This window comes from Rhineura floridana, chromosome 7, assembly GCF_030035675.1.
Source record: "Rhineura floridana isolate rRhiFlo1 chromosome 7, rRhiFlo1.hap2, whole genome shotgun sequence".
Lineage (NCBI taxonomy): Eukaryota > Metazoa > Chordata > Lepidosauria > Squamata > Rhineuridae > Rhineura > Rhineura floridana.
The window spans coordinates 99,098,102-99,120,571 of record NC_084486.1 but is presented as its reverse complement, the minus strand read 5'-3'; the positions used below and the strand labels follow the sequence as shown (position 1 = coordinate 99,120,571).

Genomic DNA, 22,470 nt, shown 5'->3' with positions numbered 1-22,470 from the left:
CTGACTTGTAAGTAAGTTCTTTTAAATCAATAGTAATTGTTTCCAAGTAATAGTGGTTTAGGATAGGAATTGAGTGCCAATCAGATTCACTCACAGCAAGTTTTTCAGTAGAGAATACTGTGGAGAAAGAGAAGAGATAACTGTTGATGAGTTATTTAATATGAGCAAGCATAGTAGATAATCTAATTTCTCTGATACATCTGATGATGTATCAACTGGTGGTCCATGTGCTTTCACTGCTGATTAAGCCAAGAGATTCAGCTAAAGCAGCCACTAATGGTTAAACATCTGATTTTTCTCGCTGTCAAGAACCCTCCATCATAGAGTACTTTTCTAGGAGGCTCAAATATTCCCAAGGACTTCTTGACATTATGAAGACTGCTGTGCAAACACACTTTCAACAAGGCTTTTGAGAGAGAAGCAAATAGTTACCAGGGGGAAAGAAACCACAGGATTAGACCAAAAATAGCTTTTAAAGAGAGATTCCAGAATTCACACTCAGTCTTCCAGTACTATTCTTGGTGTCATTGGAACTGGAGACCCAAAGGCAGGAGAGGTTTTGTGTGTCCATCCTTACAGCCATTCCTCTGCAGGTGCCACATGGATGCTTCTTCACAGCCTCCTGAACGTGTCTTTAAAAAAAGCAGAAACAGGCGATTCCACAGTTCCTTACTAACAGTACTCTTGCTATGGCTTCTGTCTGTTAATGTATAGAGGTGTTACAAAACTTGGAAGGAAAGAAGAAAAAAAGCAGCTGAGCCACCAAGATTGGGAGTGGTGGTGGAGGAGCTGAATTAGTTGTCCATCCCTAAGACCCCTAAGTCTTCTTTCACTTTTATTTCCTTTTCTTCCTGAATTAAGAGGGAATGGACAGAACCAAACCATTTTTTCCTGTTGAAATCACCCCCATCTAAAGTGCTTTTCACTCTGAATCTACACGTTTGTGGGTAATGTCTAATCTGGCCCTACTTGATCTACAGATTCAGTTCTAATTTTCTTAAGCCCCTGTTTGACCAGCGCTTCAGTTTCTGATTCTTTTCTGCCTGCTGTGCCACTCCTGCAACCCACCAGCTGCAGTTGCTGTACTTTTGGCACAAACACATATTCACATAGTTCACTAAAGTTATTGGAATGTTAGGGCCACGCTACATTGCTGCATTGCTGCCAGTCACATCAGGAATGTTTCTTTATTTAATAGTAAACACGGGATTTTATCAGTACCACAGGGCACAGGGAAGGGAGGTGCAGGAGCATAGCATTTGGAGGATATTGGCACCAATGGGAATTTTTTTCCTGTCACTATTTGCAGTTGGGGGTAATTTTCATGGTGATTGCAGCTGGGGAAGGAAGGGTAAAATCTCCCCTCCCTTCATGCTGCAGTTGTGATAAAAATTAATCGGCATGCTGCAGTCCCAATAAAAATTGGACGTAGATGACCACTTGCTGTTCAATAAATAAATAAACGCTGAGGTGACTGGCGATGACACATTCAGCATTGTCTGTAGTTAAGCCCTAAGAACAACATGAGAATTGGTAAACTAGTTTACGTCAACGGTCCATCTAGCTCAGTAGTGGCTCTAAGAACAGCAGACAGACAATGCCTTGGAAACTGGGCATGGTAGCAATATGCAACACTTTTTCTTCCGGTGTGGAATACATAGGCATAAAAGTCACCAAGCCTAAACCTAAACAAAACGGAAGTCAAATTGTTAACAATACTTTTCAGAAAAGGTGCTTTAATTCTGCAGTGTATCCCTGGACAGAATGAAAGAGGAGCACATGATAGTACAGCATATTTATCCTGCCATACACAGGTATATGGTACTATTTTAATGAATCTGTTAAAATGTCTATAAGCCATCTTTCCTTGTAAAAAAAAATATACACCTCCAAAACAATTCAGTATCTTATGAAGCAGTAAACCCAGGAGAACAATATAATTAATCAAAAGCAGCAGTCATTTATATATTGGGCTCCTGCTGGGAGGAAGGGCGAGATATAAATCAAATAATAAATAAATAATTAAAAAATTGGTTGTACTGCTGAAAAGATATCCCAAGGTTTGCTCATAGGGTTTTGCAGCACACCTTTTTTGAACAACTGTTCTTGAGCTGATGCAAATGAAGGGTGCCTTTAAGCAGAGAAACAATCTATCAACTAGCAGCAGGAGGAAGAATGCTAACTCGGAATGGCACTGTAAACTTTGAAATGTTCATGGTCTCGTGAAGGTTGCTTGAGGGAGGATATGACTCTAGAAATTAATATCTGCATATTTAAAATTGGTCCCTTGGGTTAATAGAAGAATTTGCTCAGGACAAGCAAATTAGAGTGCTCTTGGAGATCTGAATTTACAGCCTAAAGCTGAAAATTAGCTTTTCTGTATGTATCTGTTAGACTGCTTGTTCTCTGGCTTCTTTCAATGTAAATATGATGTGTAAGTAATTTTAAGGAGCACCAGAATTCTCAGTGCAATGATTCTCTTTGCAAACAAGTCTTCTCCTTCTACACAGCAACTTCAGATAGAAGCATAGGCTAATCCAAGCCCAATCTGACTCTGGATTCTGAATTCCAGAGGTTGTCTCTGACATTAATGTGATTACTCTACATTAATTTCAGAGTGAATGTGTGTGGGTCCACCCATCCTCATTTATAATGCATGCCATCTGCACACTTGTGTTTTAAGGTGAAATTATGATACATATTGTTAGTGTCAGCAAGCTTGATGACTGCAATACCATGTGATGAGTTGTGAATGGCCACATGTGAAACACCCTCCATAAATCAAACTCCATATTATTCACTTGATGTACCTTTAAACAGTACTTTCCAATAAAAACAGTCATGCGTTTAGCTGCAAGTCATTGAGACATGAGGATGCTCTATATGCATGCATATGTGAATCAACCTTTTGACTCTGCATCTGGTTGAGTCTTAGATTTGAACTCATTCTCTCCCTCAGTAAATAAACCAGCTTGTATTTCTTGGCTTTTCATTATGAAATATACCCATATCACTGATTACCTGCTTGTTATCTTCACACATTTCTCCTGTTTCTTTTGCTCCTCATGTTTTTATTACAGGCAGTTGATTTCCTTCCTGTGCTAACTTGGTTATTAGTCAGGTACCCCTTGGGGACCTAATTAAAAGGTTCTGTGAGTTTTCTGAACTCTGAGAGATTTTATTTTCTCTGTCAAAAACCACCATGTGTATTACATTAGTGAATATAAGATAACTACTAGCATCAAACCTCTAGGAGTGTGTTACACAAGGGGGGAGGGGTTGGAATATTTTATTGTAACCATTCTTGATAATATAGGTACCTCCTCACAAATGGCTTGCAATGCATTTATTTCAGGATAATCTTACTCGGCCACGAGTGATAGCCAATGATTTACACAGGTCTCAGGTTGTATATTTGCATAAAGTTATAGATGCTTTAAAAAAGTTGGCTTGGAATGTGTTTGAGCTATCTAGTAGCAGGAGAAGGGAAGGAAAAAGGAAAAGAGTAGGAAGTCAGCAGCAGACCAAAATATTGTCAACATTCCAAAGCAAGAGAGCAAGTGCTTTTCAAAAAATTGCTTACAGAGCACGTGGCTTTAGAAGATGTGGAGCCAAATTATACATGCCAGTGGGGGACCCATGACTTTAAATGTGTGTCATCCCACTCACATATAAAGTAGAATGGTGTCGGGTATGTACGTCCTTCCCAGTCCTAAATAGTGGTGATCAGTCTAGTGCTGGAGTGTGAACCAAATGCATCAACAAAGAGCAATGTTATTGGACACCAAGTTCTATTCCCAGTTGTGGAATTTCTGGGGTTCTAACAAACCACATGAGCTAGCCTACTCCACTAGTGAACACACCCCATGCGTGAAGCAGCCCTATGCATGTACCAGTTCATCTCCACATGGGAGGAATCCTGAGTGGTAAAAATTTCCCCTTTTGTGTAGGCACTCTGTGTGTATACATCAGTACATGCCTAGGATCACTTCACATGCTCCTCAAATGCATGGTCAGCCAAGGATGTTGTTGGCAGGCACATCAGTGGCATGAGCAAAGCTAGCCCACAACCCTGATGCATGAATGCTTTTAACAGTAGGGGATTTGTCTGAGCAACCCTCCCCCCAAGGGAGCAGGGATAGAATGCCCCAAATCATTCCCTTTTCTTTCCCGTCCCTTTATTCTTGAGTACACTACTATGTCTTTTGAACCAGCTAGAAAACACCTGACAAAAATGCAATTTGGATAAGTCAGGTATTGATGAATTTCCAAGTGGGGAAAGAAAGCATAAGAAAATTATTCATCCTTACATGGACAGGGTTTGCCTGAACTCACCACTGCACAGTGGCTGGTGCCAAATGGTGAAGAGAATACATTAAAGAGCAACCAAACAGAAAAAAGTATCTATCAGTGACAAGAACTACTGTCACCTGACAGGAACTACTGTTCTGGGGCTGGAAGAGATCCGTGGAGTTTTAATATGGTATTCTGATATTGTTTCTTTAAGATAAATGATAAAGTGATTTATTATGTGCTTCATGAGGAGACTAAGTTCATGATTATTGTTAGCCGCTTACTGTTGTATGTTATAAATGTCTTTGTGAATAACATTCATATTGGAATGTTCATGAAATGCAGAACCAAAGTCCAGTTCCTCCTAATAGATTTTAAATGGTATTTTGTAAAGGAATGCAATATCTTATATATTTGCTATACTACACAAATTTTATTAGGTAAGTTTGCATCCCATTTGAAGGAATTGTATCTTGCTGCTGTTGCTGCAGCATATGAACTGTCATTTTTAATGGCCCTATGTTATCACTATGACCCTCCGTGGCACAGAGTGGTAAGCGGCGGTAACGCAACCGAAGCTCTGCTCACGGCCGGAGTTCGATTCCAACGGAAGGAGGAAGTCGAATCTCTGGTAAAAGTGGTCGAGGTCCACTCAGCCTTCCATCCATCCGTGGTCGGTAAAATTAGTACCCGGCACACGCTGGGGGGTAAAGAAAGGCCGGGGAAGGAACTGGCAAACCCACCCCATATATACGGTCTGCCTAGTAAACATCGCAAGACGTCACCCTAAGAGTTGGAAACGACTCCCACTACAAGTGTGGGGACACCTTCACCTTTACCTTTTTATGTTATCACTAGGGAAAGTATGGTATCAAAATGTACCATATGATAATAATAATAAATAATAAAATAATAAAATTTAATTTATGTGTCGCCTATCATTTGCTTGAATGGTTCTAGCCAGGAGTGAATTATGTAAGACAAAGGGCTACTCCAGAGAACCGAGCTATTGTTAAATAACACCTATGATCAATTATTGCCACCCCATCCGTATATTTCAATATCACAAAATTACAGATCCAGTGCCTGCAAGGGAAGAGGACCATCACCGCCCAGGGAGGGAGAGCCATCTGCCTGCTTTGCTGCTGCTGCTTGGTCAACATCTCTGCTCTCTCCTTCTTGGGCTCCTGCTCTGCACGTGGGCACCTTGCAGGACCAGGCTCCAGGTACTCAGCCAGCTGTGCCTGATACTGTTCCACCTGTCCCTTCTCTGGAGGGGATATATAAGCCGGCTGGCTGAGGGGGCTTGGGAGATCCAGTGCCTGCAAGGGAAGAGGACCATCACCGCCCAGGGAGGGAGAGCCATCTGCCTGCTTTGCTGCTGCTGCTTGGCCAACATCTCTGCTCTCTCCTTCTTGGGCTCCTGCTCTGCACGTGGGCACCTCGCAGGACCAGGCTCCAGGTGGCGCTTTTCCTGGGAAGAACGGTTTGAGAGCTGCGTTGGTGCGCATGGAGCACAGGACTGTGGTTGTTGTGTAGACCTGAATGGAATGAGTGGATGTTTGTATGACTGTATGTTGTGAGTGTGTGTGTATTTTTATTTTATTTTTATTTTATTTTATTATGTGCCTGGGCGGGAGGATAGGGTATTGGGAGGGGGGACCAGAGGGGGCCCCTGTTAGCGTAGTGACGGGTAATGGGAGGTATGGCGTTGTGAGGAGGACATGCCAGTTGAGGGGAACTCGGCACAGACAATTGGTGGCTGTACCGTGTTCCGGTCCTCCCCACATCCACAGGATTGCTGGTAGTTCTATCAGCCAACTCTCGGATCTCCAGTTGCTGCTTCTTAATGCCAGATCGGTAAATAATAAAGCTTCCCTCATCCATGATTTAATTGTGGATGAGGCGGCCGATCTGGCGTTTATTACTGAGACATGGGTGAGCGATCTGGGAGGCATTAATCTCTCCCAGCTGTGCCCACCTGGGTACTCGGTTCAGCATCTGGGTAGATCCGAGGGTCGGGGAGGGGGAATCGCTGTGGTCTATGGAAGTTCCATCCCTCTCATTAGGCACCCTATCCAGGTAGCTAATGGTCTGGAGTGTCTCCATATTACGTTGGGCCAGCGAGACAGACTGGGAATACTGTTGGTGTACCGTCCACCCTGCTGCCCAACAGCCTCCCTAACTGAGCTGACGGAGGTGGTCTCGGATTTGGTGTTGCGATCCCCCAAATTTATGGTATTGGGGGATCTCAACATTCATGCCGAGACCGCTTTGTCTGGGGCAGCTCAGGACTTCATGGCCTCCATGACAGCCATGGGGCTGTCTCAATTTGTTACTGGCCCTACGCATATTTCGGGGCACACTCTAGACTTAATTTTTGCTACTGGAGCAGGGGATGGTGATCTGGGAGTGAGGGATTTTACATCTATTCCTCTGTCATGGACAGATCATCGCCTATTGAGGTGTAGGCTCACAATGTTTTCTCCCCTCTGCAAGGGTGGAGGACCTATTAAGATGGTCCGCCCCCGGAGACTAATGAATCCTGAAGGTTTTCAGAAGGCTCTGGGGAGTTTTCTGGCTGATAAAACTGACGCTCCTGTCGAAACCCTGGTCAATCTGTGGAATACGGAAATGACCCGGGCAGTTGACACGATCGCCCCGGTGAGCCCTCTCCTCTGCAGAGCTCAATTGGCTCCGTGGTTTACCCCGGAGCTAAGAGTGATGAAGCAAGAAAGGAGACGGCTCGAGTGCAAATGGAGACGAACTCCCGACGGCTGTGGTCTTGCACTTGTGAAGATCTCTACCAAGCTCTATGTGAAGGCGGTGAGGGCAGCGAAGAAGCAGTACTTTGCTGCCTCCATTCAGTCATCTTCTAACCGCCCAGCGGAACTTTATAAGGTTGTTCGGGGACTTTTACACTCTGGTCCTCAGAACGCAATAATACCATCAATAGCCCGCTGTAATGAGTTTGCGAGACACTTCCAAGATAAGATCGCAAACATCCGCCGGGACCTTGACTCCAATATTGTAGCAGTTGAGCCTAATGAGGTGTCCGGAGCACAGTCCTGTCCTGTTTTATTGGATGAATTTCAGTTGGTTCAGCTCGAGGACGTGGACAAGGTGCTTGGACAGGTGCGGGCGACCACTTCTGCTCTGGATCCTTGCCCCTCATGGCTAATAAAAGCTAGCAGGAACGGAACAGCCGGATGGGCCAAGGAGGTGATCAATGCCTCTTTACGAGAGGGAGTGGTACCACCCTGCCTGAAACAGGCGGTGGTGAGACCGCTCCTAAAGAAAACCTCCTTGGACCCTGAAAATCTTGACAACTATAGACCGGTAGCAAATGTTCCGTTCCTGGGCAAGGTTTTAGAGCGTGTGGTCGCTCACCAGCTCCAGGCTCTCTTGGATGAAACTGATTATCTGGATCCATGTCAATCGGGCTTTCGGCCGGGGTTTGGTACAGAAACAGCCTTGGTCGCCCTGTATGATGACCTCTGTCGGGAGAAAGACAGAGGGAGTGTAACTCTGTTGGTTCTCCTTGATCTCTCAGCGGCTTTTGATACCATCGACCATGGTATCCTTCTGGGACGTCTTGCGGACTTAGGAGTTGGAGGCACTGCTTGGCGGTGGCTGTGCTCCTACCTCAAGAATCGTCTCCAGAAGCTGGTGCTTGGGGAGCATTACTCGAGTCCCTGGATACTCCAATATGGGGTCCCACAGGGTTCAGTTCTGTCCCCCATGCTCTTTAATATCTATATGAAGCCGCTGGGCGAGGTCATTAGGAGATTTGGAGTGCGTTTCCAGCAATATGCTGATGATACGCAGCTCTACTTCTCCTTTTCATCTTCTTCAGGTGAGGCTGTTAATGTACTAAACCACTGCCTGGCCGCGATAATGGACTGGATGAGAGCTAATAAACTGAGACTCAATCCTGACAAGACTGAGATGCTGTTGGTGGGGGGGCTCTCTGCCCAGATGGTTGATGTCCGACCTGCCCTAGATGGGGTTACACTCCCCCTAAAGGAGCAGGTCCGTAGTTTGGGGGTCATTAGATCCGCTCCTGTCACTGGAGGCTCAAGTAGCCTCGGTGGCACGGAATGCGTTCTACCAGCTTCGGCTGGTAGCCCAACTACGACCCTATCTGGATAGGGAGAACCTTGCCACAGTTATCCATGCTCTGGTAACCTCTAGATTGGACTACTGTAATGCACTCTACGTAGGGTTACCTCTGAAGACGGTTCGGAAACTTCAGCTGGTGCAGAATGCTGCGGCCAGAGTTCTTACTGGGACAAAAAAATTTGATCATATAACACCTGTCCTGGCCCAGCTGCACTGGCTACCAATATGTTTCCGGGCCAGATTCAAAGTGTTGGTTCTTACCTATAAAGCCCTTAACGGCATCGGACCGCAATACCTGGCGGAACGCCTCTCCCGCTATGTACCTACCCGGTCGCTGCGCTCGACGTCGAAGGCCCTTCTCCGTGTCCCAACGCATAGGGAGGCACGGAGAACGATAACTAGAGCTAGGGCCTTCTCAGTGGTGGCCCCCGAACTATGGAACGCCCTCCCTGATGAGATACGCCTGGCGCCTTCTTTGTTATCTTTTCGGCGCCAGGTAAAGACCTACCTCTTCGCCCAGGCATTTTAAAAATTTAAAAAATTTTAAAATTTGAATTTAAAATTGAAAATTTTTAATTATGTTTTATTGTGTTTTTGTATTTTAACCTGTTTTATTATGCTGTACACCGCCCTGGGAGCTTATTGCTATAGGGCGGTCTAAAAATGTAATAAAATAAATAAATAAATAAATAATACATAAACTAATAGTTTGTTTATTTAGAGAATGTATATACCACTTTTCACTTCTATTATCATTATTATTAGAATTTATGATGGAGTGTTCATAGATAAAACATAAAAACAATATAATCAATAAAATCCAGCAGGGGGAAAATACAAAATCAATACCAGAACAGCAAAAATAACCAGGGGTAGATTCACTACAGAAGTAGACTCATCACAGAAGTTTCCCCCACTGCAGTGTTGTTTCCAAGAGCAGCACTTTATTTTTTCCCATAGATATGAATGGCAGACGTGAACAGTCTACTGGCTGTTCCTGTTGATCCCAGTGTCCAGAGTAGTCCCACTGAACTAAGAGAAGCTTCTAGCTCTTTGTGGTTCTCCTCTGCCAAGATTTGCTCTTTTGGTTTCAAGCCCCCATTTGCCGAGTGCTTCTCCACAATTGCCTACAGATATCCAGAAGAGGATTTCCTATTCCAAAAAGCATATTTTCGCTAAGCTGAATGGGCTCCAGCTTTGGCTTCTTAGCTTGCGGCTCTTCCTCTGCCATCTTCATGCTCGTCCAATAACAGGGTAATAAGAACTTCTGGTTTCCTTTGGGTTGGATCTTGGCAAAAATGGAGGTTTGTCTGTATATTACCCTGCAGTCAAGGTACCCAAGCTAGGAAGGAGCCTTTCTTTCATTGATGGTTTACATGAAATTTGGACAAATCCTTGAGGAGTCATTTTCCTCGTAGGTTTGCGCTAAGATATTCTAACAGTAGCATTTCTTTTCACTATTAATGACTTACTATTTCTGGCCATCATGTTCACTATGCCAATGTGTGTTGAAAGGAACTACTGCCTCATCCTAAATGTCAACAGCACTGTGACAAAATGCTCTGAAAGGACATAACATTTGCTGTCTTCTGTTAATTATGAGATCGGTGATAATGTAGCAGTGAAATATCTACTGTGTAGTTTTTCTTGAAAGCAAATGTTTTGTAAGGTGTCAAGCGCTTTTTCATGTCTTCTTAAAACAGAGCAAGTATTAACGTTTTAAGAACTGTGTGGACCATTCTTCCTATATGTGTTAATTTTTTGTATATTATCTTAAATAGGATTGTTAGCTTATGCACATTAGTTCCTCTCAGGAGTAATGGCATGGAAAAGAAGCTTTTAGCATCTTTTAGTCCTGTCAGCCTTTTGTCATACTGATTAACACAGTGATTTGCATACATTAGCCTTAGGGATTAAACAGTCAGAAGAAGTGTGATTGCATTTAAATTTCACTTGTACCTTTTGCCACCACTCTAAAATCTCCATGAAATATGTTTGGGCACATTTCGCAAGGATGCATTTGTCCATCAGTTTTTGCAAAATGCTGAATCTGTGGCTAATTTCCAGCTGTACATTAACCCAGAGAAAATAGGGTGCCGTGACTTGAAGACTCATGGGAATGTTGTTGAAATGTTTTTTGGACACCTGCCTTTTGAAAATAGCATGATAAATAAGAGCTTTTGCGTCTACACAGGAACAGAAAGAAGTGAGCAGATTACAATTAACATTTCCTTTTCAGTGCCTGAAGAAGATACCAGCATAGCGGAGAATATCTGCCTTTTCAGTTGTCATTTATTAATGGTTAGATAGGCTAATCCAAAGATTATTTGAAGCACCATCTTTCTCTTTTAATCTTTCTCAAAATTTCTGATTCTCTCACTGATTTGTTTCCCCTCCTTTTTCTGTTTGCAGGTTATTTCCAGGATTTGTTGAATAAGTCTGAGAAGGCCCTTTATGACACGTTTCCTGGTATGTACGGAGACCTATACATCCAGAACATAAAGGTTTTCAAAGACTTGTATAGTGAGCTGCGGCGTTATTACCGGGGTTCCAGCATCAACCTAGAAGAGGCTCTAAATGACTTTTGGATTCACCTGCTAGAGCGGCTCTTCAAGTTGATGAATCCTCAGTACCACCTTCCTGATGAGTACGTGGATTGCATGGTGAAGCATTCTGAGCAGCATAAACCCTTTGGAGAGGTTCCAAGGGACCTGAAGCTGAAGGCAACGAGGGCCTTCATTGCAGTCCGTTCCTTCGTGCAGGGACTTGGTGTGGGCAATGATGTTGTCAGAAAGGTCTCTCAGGTAGGTCATTAGCTAGAATTCCTGTGTTGTCACCTTTCCTGAGACGTTTTCAAGAATCTATTTCAAGAATTTATTTATCTTAATTAGTACAGATGGTAATTATTTTTAACATGTCTCATATGAAACAGATTTGTTGATAACTGCCATCTTCCAGTTTATATAAAGTGGTACATTTGGATAAAGAGAACCAGCGTGGTGTAGTGGTTAAGGTGTTGGACTACGACCTGGGAGACCAGGGTTCGAATCCCCACATAGCCATGAAGCTCACTGGGTGACCTTGGGCCAGTCACTGCCTCTCAGCCTCACGAAAACCCTATTCATAGGGTCGCCATAGGTCGGAATCGACTTGAAGGCAGTACGTACACATTATATAAAGTATTACTTCAGACAGGTTTGAGGTTGCCTTCAGCAAAGTGGGCTTCCATGTTAAAACTTGCAGTGTGTACATTTGTGAGAGAGGTTATCTTGCAGTGTAGCACAACCAGGAAGCTTCCCTCTCTCTTTTTAGCTGTGGCTTAGTTCTAGAGAAGCAGCCTCCAGGAAGTGCTATATTGTTTTACCTGCAATGCATCAGACAAATACAGCAAATGGAATCCACCATGTGAACTTCAGCCACTAAAGCTCTATCCTAGAGTTGTAGGGAAATGGACAGGCAGGCAGGCATCAGCACAATGGTCTCTGCTGGGGCAAGAGAGCCCTAGCAACAGCCCAAGGATGCCATGAGCTGATGATGGGACACTGGGAAGAAATGGTACATTTGGATAGTGCTATTGCACCAAGGTCCTGCTTTCTGGTTTCCCATAGGCATCTGGTTGGCCACTGTGATAACAGGTTGATGGAAGGCTCTTCTTATGTTCTTAAAGAGCGTGGATAGCCAGATGCTTTTGGAAACTCACCAAGCATAGCATCAAGGTAGAATTAAAAAAAAAATTAAAAAAATATGGCTACTTGGCATAGTCTTCTAGAAAATCTCTTGGCCATCCTGATAAAATTGTAGTTGCCTTAAGGCCCTATGGTGTAGCAGCTTCTGCCACATAACTCCTTCCCTTGCTGGCCAATAATGTTGGAAATTGGAGGTCATATGGGAGGAGCTCACATCACAAATTCTTCTCATGACAGGGTTATCCTCCAAAGAAGTAGAGCAAAGTGGCATGGGAAGGGGATGCTGTGTGAGGTCTTCTCACATGGTCTAGGCATTCTGACATTTCCGAGTGGCAAAGGATGGAGCCACTTCACAGCTGCTTCCACACTGCTAAAAATGTTGGAAAGCCAACAGTGAAAGTGATAGACTATCTGCACTTTTGCCATGAACGGCACTGATGCTGAAACTCACACATGTAAAAAAAAAATCAGAGCATGCATTGAGAGTGCATACTAGAATTTAGAAACTAAGCTTTCGTTGGTTTATCTCCCTCTGAAAAGTTATACTATTTCTGAGCAAAAATGTGCTGTGCTGTGTCATTCAGTGGTTATTATTTAGAGCATAGGTGCACAGATTGGCTTGAAGGAATTAGTGGGGAGGAAGGCTGATGCCACTGGCATATTTTATACCACAGAACTGACTGGTATTGAAGAAGAATCAGGGTGTGACTAAATTGTGAATGCTTAAATTATACTAGCAGTTGATCTCATCAGACAGAATTCTTAGGAGAAGGGAGTTTTCTTTGATGCTCTAACTTCAAACTCGGGAAAGAAACATTCAAATGTTAACAGTGGCAAGGACTTTAATTTATAAATGTGGTATTATAAAATAATTCAAAAGTGCCACCTTTGTACATCTCATTAGCACCATGCTCATATAACACTTCAAGCAGATTTTTTAAAATTAAAAATACAGGAAAATGACATAATTCAAATGAGAGCAAAGTAAAACTTTTTTAAATCTTTGTTTTCCTTCTTTTAAAAAAATAATCTTTATTAAGGATAAGAAAATACAGGAAAATAATACAGGAAAATAATAAAAACTAAGTCTTGTGCTGGGTCTGAAAAATGAGCTGGCCCCTAACTACACTTTCCCATTTCTTCCGTGCCTCTAGAGTCAGAAGAGTGAGGGGAAATGAATTCAAATGCCTACTGAAAGGTCCACTCATGGGTGTGGGGTTCCAGGAACCACTGTTTGGGCATCATGCGTTCACTTCTACAAGCAACCCTTCTTTCTATTCATTTCTTACAGTTGAAGGAATCTTATTTCAGTGGATGCATGAGCACTGCTCTCATAGATTGGCTGCTTCCAATTGCATTTATTGGGGCAGCTTGCACTTTCAAGAGTTCCCATGAATGTATCAAAGTGCATCCAGGGCTCTGGACTGTGGTAAATGCATTCGTGTCTCATTTGCTCTCTGCTCTTCTGTTACCAAAGAGGTAGGCTTTATTACCTCCATAGAGTCTCAATCTTCCAATGATTGACCTCCACTCATCAAATTAGAAGTCTGCATCCAGCAGATGGCTAAGTGGTGAAGTGAGGCATTTCCCTTCAGTACAGCAAACAAGAGGTAAAACATGGCATGCTGGAGGCTGAAAATCCACTCTGTATCTTGCTGGCAACAGCTTCTGCTGTTATTCCCTTCTCCTAATATATATCTGATGTTTAAGCCCAGGAAATTAATTTGCATTTTGACCTGTGTTTGTACTTGCACCGGCAAACAAGGATATGTCACTCTATCCTGCTCCTCCTCATTACATTACATCCATGATGATTCCTCCCACTGTAAATTTGATGCAAACAAAAGAAAGGGAAATGTGCTATTCATAACAGGGTCTCTGAGAGAGCCAGTAAGTAATTGGAGAGCAGGAGTATGTCACTGGCCACATGACAAGCAGGACTCTTGTGATTTATTTGTTTTTAATGACTTCTGCCTCCACATTTTGCCTAAGTTGAAGTTCTTTCCTTGCCACCAGCTGTCAGACCTCATATCATTCTAACGTTTCAGCCATCTCCCTTTTCAATTTGCACTTCAATAGGCTCTATATATTGCAGAAGCTTTTGCAGTGATTGAAAAGCATGCATGCAGAGAGAGAGAACTGAATGGAAGCTGCTCAAGGAATTGCACATTAGAGTAGACCCAGCTACTGAACTGTGCCCACAGCCACAGGAGTTAGTTCTTCTAATAGACAGTGGGGGGAAAGGCATCCTTGATGAAAGGAAAGCATGGTGTTAGAGCATTCATAATGGCCTGAAACTCTTCCTGATTACTTGGTGTTACAGAAGAATGAGCAGAAACATGATTGACAGAAGGGAAGTGTACTGGGTTGGTGAATGACAAGTGGAGATTCAGTTCAGAAAACAGTTTCTTGTAAACCATAGCATTGTGAAGTTCAGGAGAAAGGAAGAAGTCAGTGGGTTTGGGCCTAGAGTACTAGATAGCATTGGAACAGATACTGGATATAACATGCTAGATTCCTGAAAGTCTTCTAGCCTGATGATGATTTTCACCTCTGGGTTCTACTGAGTGTTTGTGGCATCTAATTGATACATAGTTGGATGCATTTCTCCTCTGCTATGGAAGCAATAGGGAAATGGCTCTAGAAAAGGTCATAATTGCTAATTTTTAAATTATTGAATGTGTACTTGTCTGGGGGATTCTAGGTTGGCAGATCTTACCCTACATGCTTCTTTTAAACAACACAGCCAAGTAAATAAAAAGGCAGTCCTACTTAGGGTTGCCATATTGCCCGGTTAGCCAGGTTTGACCCAGATTATAGCCCTGCTACCTGGCACCCGCTTAGCCCATTAGGTGGTCTGGATTATCTGGGCGCGTGCCTAGCCACAGAGAGGGAACTACTGTGCCTGCATACAGTTACCTCCCTCCCCAAGATTGCTCCAGGAAAGGGAGAGGCAGGGATTGTAGGCTGTTAAGGTTACCAGACCTTGGGCTTCCCATGTCCCTGGATCTCTGGTTTTCTAGACTGGCCATCTAGCTGTGCAGTCTTGTTGGGATCGAGAAAGCTAGAAGGACGCAGCACGAGCGCACCAGCCTGGCTGCCTGCCCACCCATCTTCCTCCATTTCCCTCCAGCTGGGAAGGATTCCCCTCCCCCGCTCTCAGTCACCTCAAGGGGGTCTGGAGTGCAACTTGCCTGGCAGCAGCAGCAGCATCGATGCCTGTTTCATGTCCCTGATCTGCTAGGGAAAATACTTCTTCTTGTACCTCCTGCCCCTGTGATTCTGCCTGCACTGGGAGGTAAGGGGAGGGAGGGATTTGGGGCAGGTGTGGGCAGAGTCCCAGTCACATTCCATACCCTCTTACTGTCCCTCTTTTTTTTTTTTTTTGTATCCCAGGGTAAATCCATTGCTTCTGTTTTGTCATTTGGAAAGTTGCTGTGTGTGGATCTTTTTTTTTAAGTGTGTATTCCCATGCACTAGACGTCTTCATATTTTAACTCCTCCCCTAGGTCTGTATAAGTTTAATTTCTGAAGTGTATGTATGTTTGGAAATGGGAAAATGTATCCAAAAGTCTGCAGCACAGGATGGGAAGAGGGCCACTTCATCAGTGTTACTCAACAGAGAAGAGATTTTTGGCTCCCCACCGCCACCATCTCCTTGGAGCATTGCTAGGTACTTAAAAGACTCGGCACAAACTGGCCTCTGGACAAACGAAGATGGTGGGTGCAAGATGGTGGTTTTTAAAAAAGGAAGAACGGACAGGAGATCAGGGGACCAGTGCAAGAGACCCAGGGCTTGCCTGAATACCCATACCGTGGAACCATTTCCATTTCAGTTGGTCATAAGAAGAACTTGTAACTATCAACTAGTACTTGAGCTTGCTTATTTCTGTCTCCTAGTCCATTCCCCTTTTCTGTCATATCTGTTTACTTAAATTATAAACCTGAGGGCAGGGACTTGGTTGATCAGTAAGTTTTCTGGGAGCTTTTTGTGGCAGAAGAGCCAGGTCAACCTGTTTAAATAAATATTGACTAGTGCACATAGTGATGTATGTAAATGTGTGTGCATGGACACAAAACAGCAGTGTACTGATTTTTCCTATCATCCTCCATAATGTCTGACACCCCCTACTACAGGAACCATTTCAGAATTGGCTATTGCAGAGTACTGCCATCTCTGTTGTCTTTTCAGCAGCTACTGAAGTCCTTCCTCTTTCAACAAGCCTTTTAAGTAGAGGCATCTGTTAGGATTGAATTTAAACCCCCAGTGCCTGTAAAACCCTAGGACACCAATAAACGAGGTTCCCATGCTGACCTGCTTCGGCTTGTAAGTATTGGGTCCCCTTTGCAAAGGAGTTGTCCTGTGTTACTTGATCTCTGATAGTGGGTTCATTTGCACTCAACTCCGCACTCTTCCCGGGTGTAATAAGCGAGTTGGGGTTGACAGGGCGACTCGCGTGTTGGGTTTGGACCTAACACATCTGTATTGGAATTGTTTAAGATGTTTTAAAATATTTTTAAAAAATATGTTTTTAGTGTTTTATCACTTGTTGTTTGCCGTCAAGTTGTTCTTGCAGCAGATATATGCACCTTAAATTGGGCCTGGAAAACAGCTGGTAAACAGTGTAGCTCTTTTAAGACAGGTAATATGTTCATAGCCTGCTACCCCTACCAGCATTCTTGCTGCAGCATTTTGCACTTGTTGCAATTTCCAGACCATTTTCAAGGGCAGCCTCATAAAGAGTGCCTTACAGTATTCCAAGTTTGAGATTACTAGAGCTTGGGTAACCATGGCTGGGCAATTCGTATCCAGAAATGGCTGTAGTTGGCACACCAACTGAAGATGAGCATAAGCGCTCCTAACCACCAAAGCCACAAGGGCCTTGAGTGACAAAGATGGTTCCAGGAGCACACACACCCCAAACTACACACCTGCTCTTTCAAGGGGAGTGCAATTCTATTAGAACAGGTAATTCTGCCAACTCCTGAACATGGGAACTACCCACTCATAGTACTTCCTTCTTGCCTGGATTCAGTTTCAAGTTATTGGTCCACATCCAGCCCATTACCGCCTCCAGACATTGTTTTAGCTCTCTCCATTTGTACACTGTCTCTCCTGATACTGACTGAACAGAGAGAGAGAGCTGTGTGTGTCGTCACATAATTATCTCCAAGGGCCTTGTAGAGATCCCTTGAACATCGCTCTTGGATGTATTCTTACTTTAACAACAGTAGAAAGTTTTGCTATACGGTGACTCTGCTGAGATGAGCCTCATTGTAATTACTGGTGCAGGTTTTCCTCAAGAACAGCTCTGATTCTGTGACTGAAATTGCACATTTTATGTTATCCACAAGATAATCTATTTTTTCATATCTCCTTAAATATACTTGCAGTTTGGCAGAATTAAGTAAAATAGGCCAGTGCTAGAAGATACACTGTGAATGGATTCACATGACTGCTTTTCTCACCTCGCCACATGATTTTTTGTCAGTTATCCTGTGGTGAGAACCATGTGGAAGTAGGTCAAGTGAAAGACCCTGCATGCAGTTGAGTCCATAGCCTATATTGTTGTATATATGTTGTACACCTGACTGTTGAGGTTTAGAGTGATTATTTCCCCTCAGTCTTCTAGATGTATTGATCTCTGGAGAGCAGTGTCTGTACCATGATTTTGCCTCCTTTTTGGAGGTCTGAATAGGCAAATGAAATGGACTGTGTACTTTTTTTATTTCTAATACATTTAAAGCTCAGGCAAAATGTGTGTGTCCCATTGACAAACTTTATAACTTTACTAGGATAGAAGTATTCAAGCACCAGGCTTCTGTTGAAAGGTATGTGCTATTTTTAAAAAAACAAAAATTCTCCAGATCAGTAGAAAAATCCTACATTCCGATGCATAATCTCAAGCTTCATATGCTAAACAGTTTTTTAGTCATTGCGTCTGTAGTTTGACTACCATCCTGTGGTGATACTCAGAGAGCCCTGCACATTTTCTTCTTCATGATTATCTTTTCATTGATCATTTTGTCTTTTCTGCTGGTGCTGGTCTCTAAGGCTAACTTTTCTTTCCAATCATATGTCACATTCAAGGACATTTTTGCAGAAAATGAAGGATGTAAATGGGTTTTAATTAGGGCTGAGACAAAGTAACCTTTTCAAAGCAATAATGGGAGTTTGTGGGGAAATACACCCTGATTCCCCCCACCCCCCAAAAAAATCATTTATCTTTTCATTTCTGGGTGGCTGTGCACAGAGGAGAGCATTCCCTGGTGCTATACCTTCACTGGAACCACTTCGTCTTCTGTGTGTGTGTGTGTGTTATGTCCCTTCAAGTTGATTACGGCTTATGGCGACCCTATGAATCAGCCACCTCCAAGAGCATCTGTCATGAACCACCATGTTCAGATCTTGTAAGTTCAGGTCTGTGGCTTCCTTTATGGAATCAATCCATCTCTTGTTTGGCCTTCCTCTTTTTCTACTCTCTTCTGTTTTTCCCAGCATTATTGTCTTTTCTAGTGAATCATGTCTTCTCATGATGTGTTCAAATTATTATTATTATTATTATTATTATTATTATTAACATGCCAATGCTCTCTGGGCGGTTTACAGCAATTAAAAACATGAAAAACAAATATACAAATTTTAAAACACAAAAAACAATTTAAAAACACAATTTAAAATTAAAAAAAAAAACAATTTAAAAACACATGCTAAAATGCCTGGGAGAAAAGTCTTGACCTGGCGCCAAAATGATAACAGTGTTGGCACCAGGCTCACCTCGTCATGCAGATCATTCCATAATTTGGGGGCCACCACTGAGAAGGCCCTCTCCCTTGTTGCCAGCCTCCCAGCTTCCCTCAGAGTAGGCACCCGGAGGAGGACCTTGGATGTTACCGGTGGGTTCGTGTCAGGAGAAGCGTTCCATCAGGTATTGAATCAAGCTCGGAAACATACAGGCAGCCAATGCAAGCACGCATCCCTGCCATGAACCAAGATGGTGGCAGAGGCATCAGCTCCTTAGGGAAACCTCAGACACCATCTTTGTTAAGGGCACCGCTGCGTGCGCAACCGCAGAACAAGGTAGGTTAAACAAGGGAATGGCGGAGCCCCGAAGCTCTTGCCGTGCGATCCGCAGCAGCGATCCTACCGCGAATCGCAGAAGGGGAGCGCTAGGGCCTGGGACAGGCTTGTGCCCAAGGGCCCCAGCATGTCTGGGGCCAGCCCTGGTCGATGGTATCAAAAGCCGCTGAGAGATCAAGGAGAATCAACAGAGTCACACTCCCCCTGTCTCTCTCCCAACAGAGGTCATCATACAGGGCGACCAAGACTGTTTCCGTGCCAAAACCAGGCCAGAAACCCGAGTGAAATGGATCCACATAATCGGTCTCATCCAAGAGTGTCTGAAGCTGGTCTGCCACCACTCGTTCCAGGACCTTGCCCAGGAATGGAACGTTTGCTACCGGCCTATAGTTATTAAGATTTTCTGGGTTCAGGGAGGGTCTTCAGGAGTGGGCACACTACCGCCTCTTTCAGGCAGCCAGGGACCACCCCTCTCGCAGAGAGGCATTAATCACTTCCCTGGCCCAGCCGGCTGTTCCATCCCTGCTAGCTTTTATTAGCCAAGAGGGGCAAGGATCCAGCACAGAAGTGGTTGTACGAACCTGTCCAATCACCTTGTCAACGTCCTCAAGCTGTACCAACTGAAATTCATCCAAGAAATTGGGACAAGGCTGTGCTCTGGATACCCCGCTTGATTCACCTGCTATAACACTGGAGTCTAAGTCCTGGCGGATGCTAAAGATTTTATTCTGGAAGTGCCTAGCAAATTCATTACAGTGGACCTCAAATGGTTCTACCATGTCTTTGGGGCCAGCCTGTAATAGCCCCCAGACAATTCTGAAGAGCTCTGCTGGATGGCAGATTGATGATTTGGTAGTGGCAGCAAAATATTGGTTTTTTGCTGCCCTCACTGCCCCTAAATACATCTTACCATAGGCACCTACTAGTGTGTAATTGTATCTACCAGGAGTTCGTCTCCATCTGCACTCAAGTCGTCTCCTATATTGTTTCATCGCTCTCAGCTCTGGGGTATACCATGGAGCCATCCGTTACCGGATCCCGCTGGGTTGGCTTTGCCTCTGCTCCGGCTTGGGCCTTCCTTCTGCTGCTGCTGTTGCGACGCGTGGGTGTCCTGCCTGTTTGGTGGGTCCTCCCTGCTTGTTGTCGCTTGTCGGCGTCATCAGGGCTGCTTCTGTTGCTGTCGCCTGTCCCGCCTACCGTGGGGGTCCTGCCTACTCGCTGTCGCCTGCGGTCATCGTCTCCTGTGTTGTCTCGGCTCTCATGTTGCTCCTGCTGCTGGCTTTTCGATCCCTTCTGCTGCGGTCGGGTGGCGTTTGCTGCTTGACGGGACGGCAGCTGACCACTGCCGGGTGGTTCGCTGTTGTTTTTGTCGCCGCATCGGGCTTTGGCTGCTGCCACTGCTTGGCGCTGTGCTTGCGGCTTGTGACCCGGGACGGATGTGGCCTTGCTCCTCTGCTGTTGCTGGCGTTTTCTGCGGCTGTGCTTGTGCTTTTCCATCGTGGCCGCTGCGGTTGCTGCTGTTTATTGGTGGCCTATGCTTTCTGCCACCATTGTCATCTGACTGTCTCAAGAGAGATTTTGAAGCTCGCGCACAGACTACGTTGGGGTGTTGATTTGGTTCGGGATGAATGGGTGGCTGGTTATTTGAATGTATGTGTGAGTGAGTGTGTATGTTTATATGTTTGTATGTATGGCTGTTTATTGACATCAGATTGTCCCAAGAGAGATCTTGAAGCTGGCTCCTACGCGCACAGTGTGTGGGATCACGTTGGTGTGCTGATTTGAGATGAATGGTGGCTGGCTATCTGAATGTATGGGTGAGTGAGTGTGTATGCTTATATGCTTGTATCTATGTTTAGTCATTCACATAATTGTTGTATATATAAGTTTTTATTATGTGCTTCGGAGAGAGCTTTATCTACCAGGCGGGGAGACTTGAGGGGGCCCCAATCGCCATAGTGACGGGCAAAGGAAGGTATGGCGTTGTGAGAAGGACATGCCAGGTAAGGGGAACGCGGTCCAGACATGTTGTGGCTGTGCCTTGTTCCGGTCCTTCCCACACCCGCAAGGTCGTTAGTAGTCCTCTCAGCCAACTCTCAGATCTCCAGTTGCTGCTCTTAAATGCCAGATCGGTATATAATAAAATCTCCCTTGTCCACGATCTGATTGTGGACGAGGCAGCCGATCTGGCATGTATAACCGAGACCTGGGTGGGTGAGCAGGGAGGAGTTGGTCTCTCTCAGCTCTGCCCACCGGGGTACTTGGTTCAGCATCATGGTAGATCTGAGGGTCGGGGAGGTGGGGTTGCTGTCATCTATAAGAGTTCCATCTCACTCACCAAGCACCATGTTCATGCAACTACTGGCCTGGGGTGTTTGCACCTTATGTTGGGCCAGAGGGACAGGCTGGGAATCCTTTTGGTGTACCGCCCACCTTGCTGCCCAACGGCTTCCCTAACTGAGCTGGCGGAAGTGGTCTCGGATATATTGCTGAAATCCCCCAGACTATTAGTACTGGGGGATTTCAACATTCATGCCGAGACTACTTTGTCTGGCGCGGCTCAGGACTTCATGGCTTCCATGACAGCCATGGGGCTGTCTCAATATGTTAGTGGTCCAACACATGCATCGGGGCACACTCTAGACCTTGTTTTTGCTACTGGACATGGGGATAGTGATCTGGATGTGGGGAGTCTCAAAACACTCCCTTTGTCATGGACAGATCACTGCTTGCTGAAGTTTAGACTTTCAGTAACCTCTTCCCTCTGCAAGGGTGGGGGACCTATTAAATTGGTCCGCCCCCGGAGACTAATGGATCCTGAAGGTTTTCAAAGGGCTCTGGGGGATTTTCCGGCTGATAGGACTGGCGCTCCTGTTGAAGCCCTGGCCGACTTGTGGAATACGGAGATGACCCGGGCGGTTGACATGATCGCTCCTGCATGTCCTCTCCTGTGTAGAGCTCATACAGCTCCATGGTATACTCCGGAGCTGAGAGCGATGAAGCAAGATAGGAGGCGGCTTGAGCGGAAATGGAGGCAAACTCCCAACGGATGCAATTATGCACTGGTTAGTGCTTCGACAAAGCTGTATGTAGGAGCGGTGAAGGCAGCTAAAAAACATCATTTTGCTGCCACTATAAAATCTTCTCTTTGCCGCCCAGCGGAGCTCTTTCGAGTTGTCCAGGGGCTTCTTCATGCAAACCCTCCGGACATGGTGGAATCATCGGAGACCCGCTGTAACCAGTTTGCCGATCACTTCCAGAATAAGATCTCATACATCCGCCGGGACT

The 22,470-nt window shown here is 44.7% G+C and overlaps 1 protein-coding gene across 1 annotated transcript in view; it reads left to right on the top strand.

Annotated features, from left to right (window-relative positions):
* GPC1 (glypican 1) overlaps positions 1-22,470 on the top strand; it is a 294,033-nt gene that overhangs the window by 242,692 nt on the left and 28,871 nt on the right. The window contains exon 3 of the mRNA XM_061636696.1: positions 10,828-11,219. Within this exon, the coding sequence (XP_061492680.1) occupies positions 10,828-11,219 (392 nt within the window). The remainder of the gene's footprint in view (positions 1-10,827; positions 11,220-22,470) is intronic.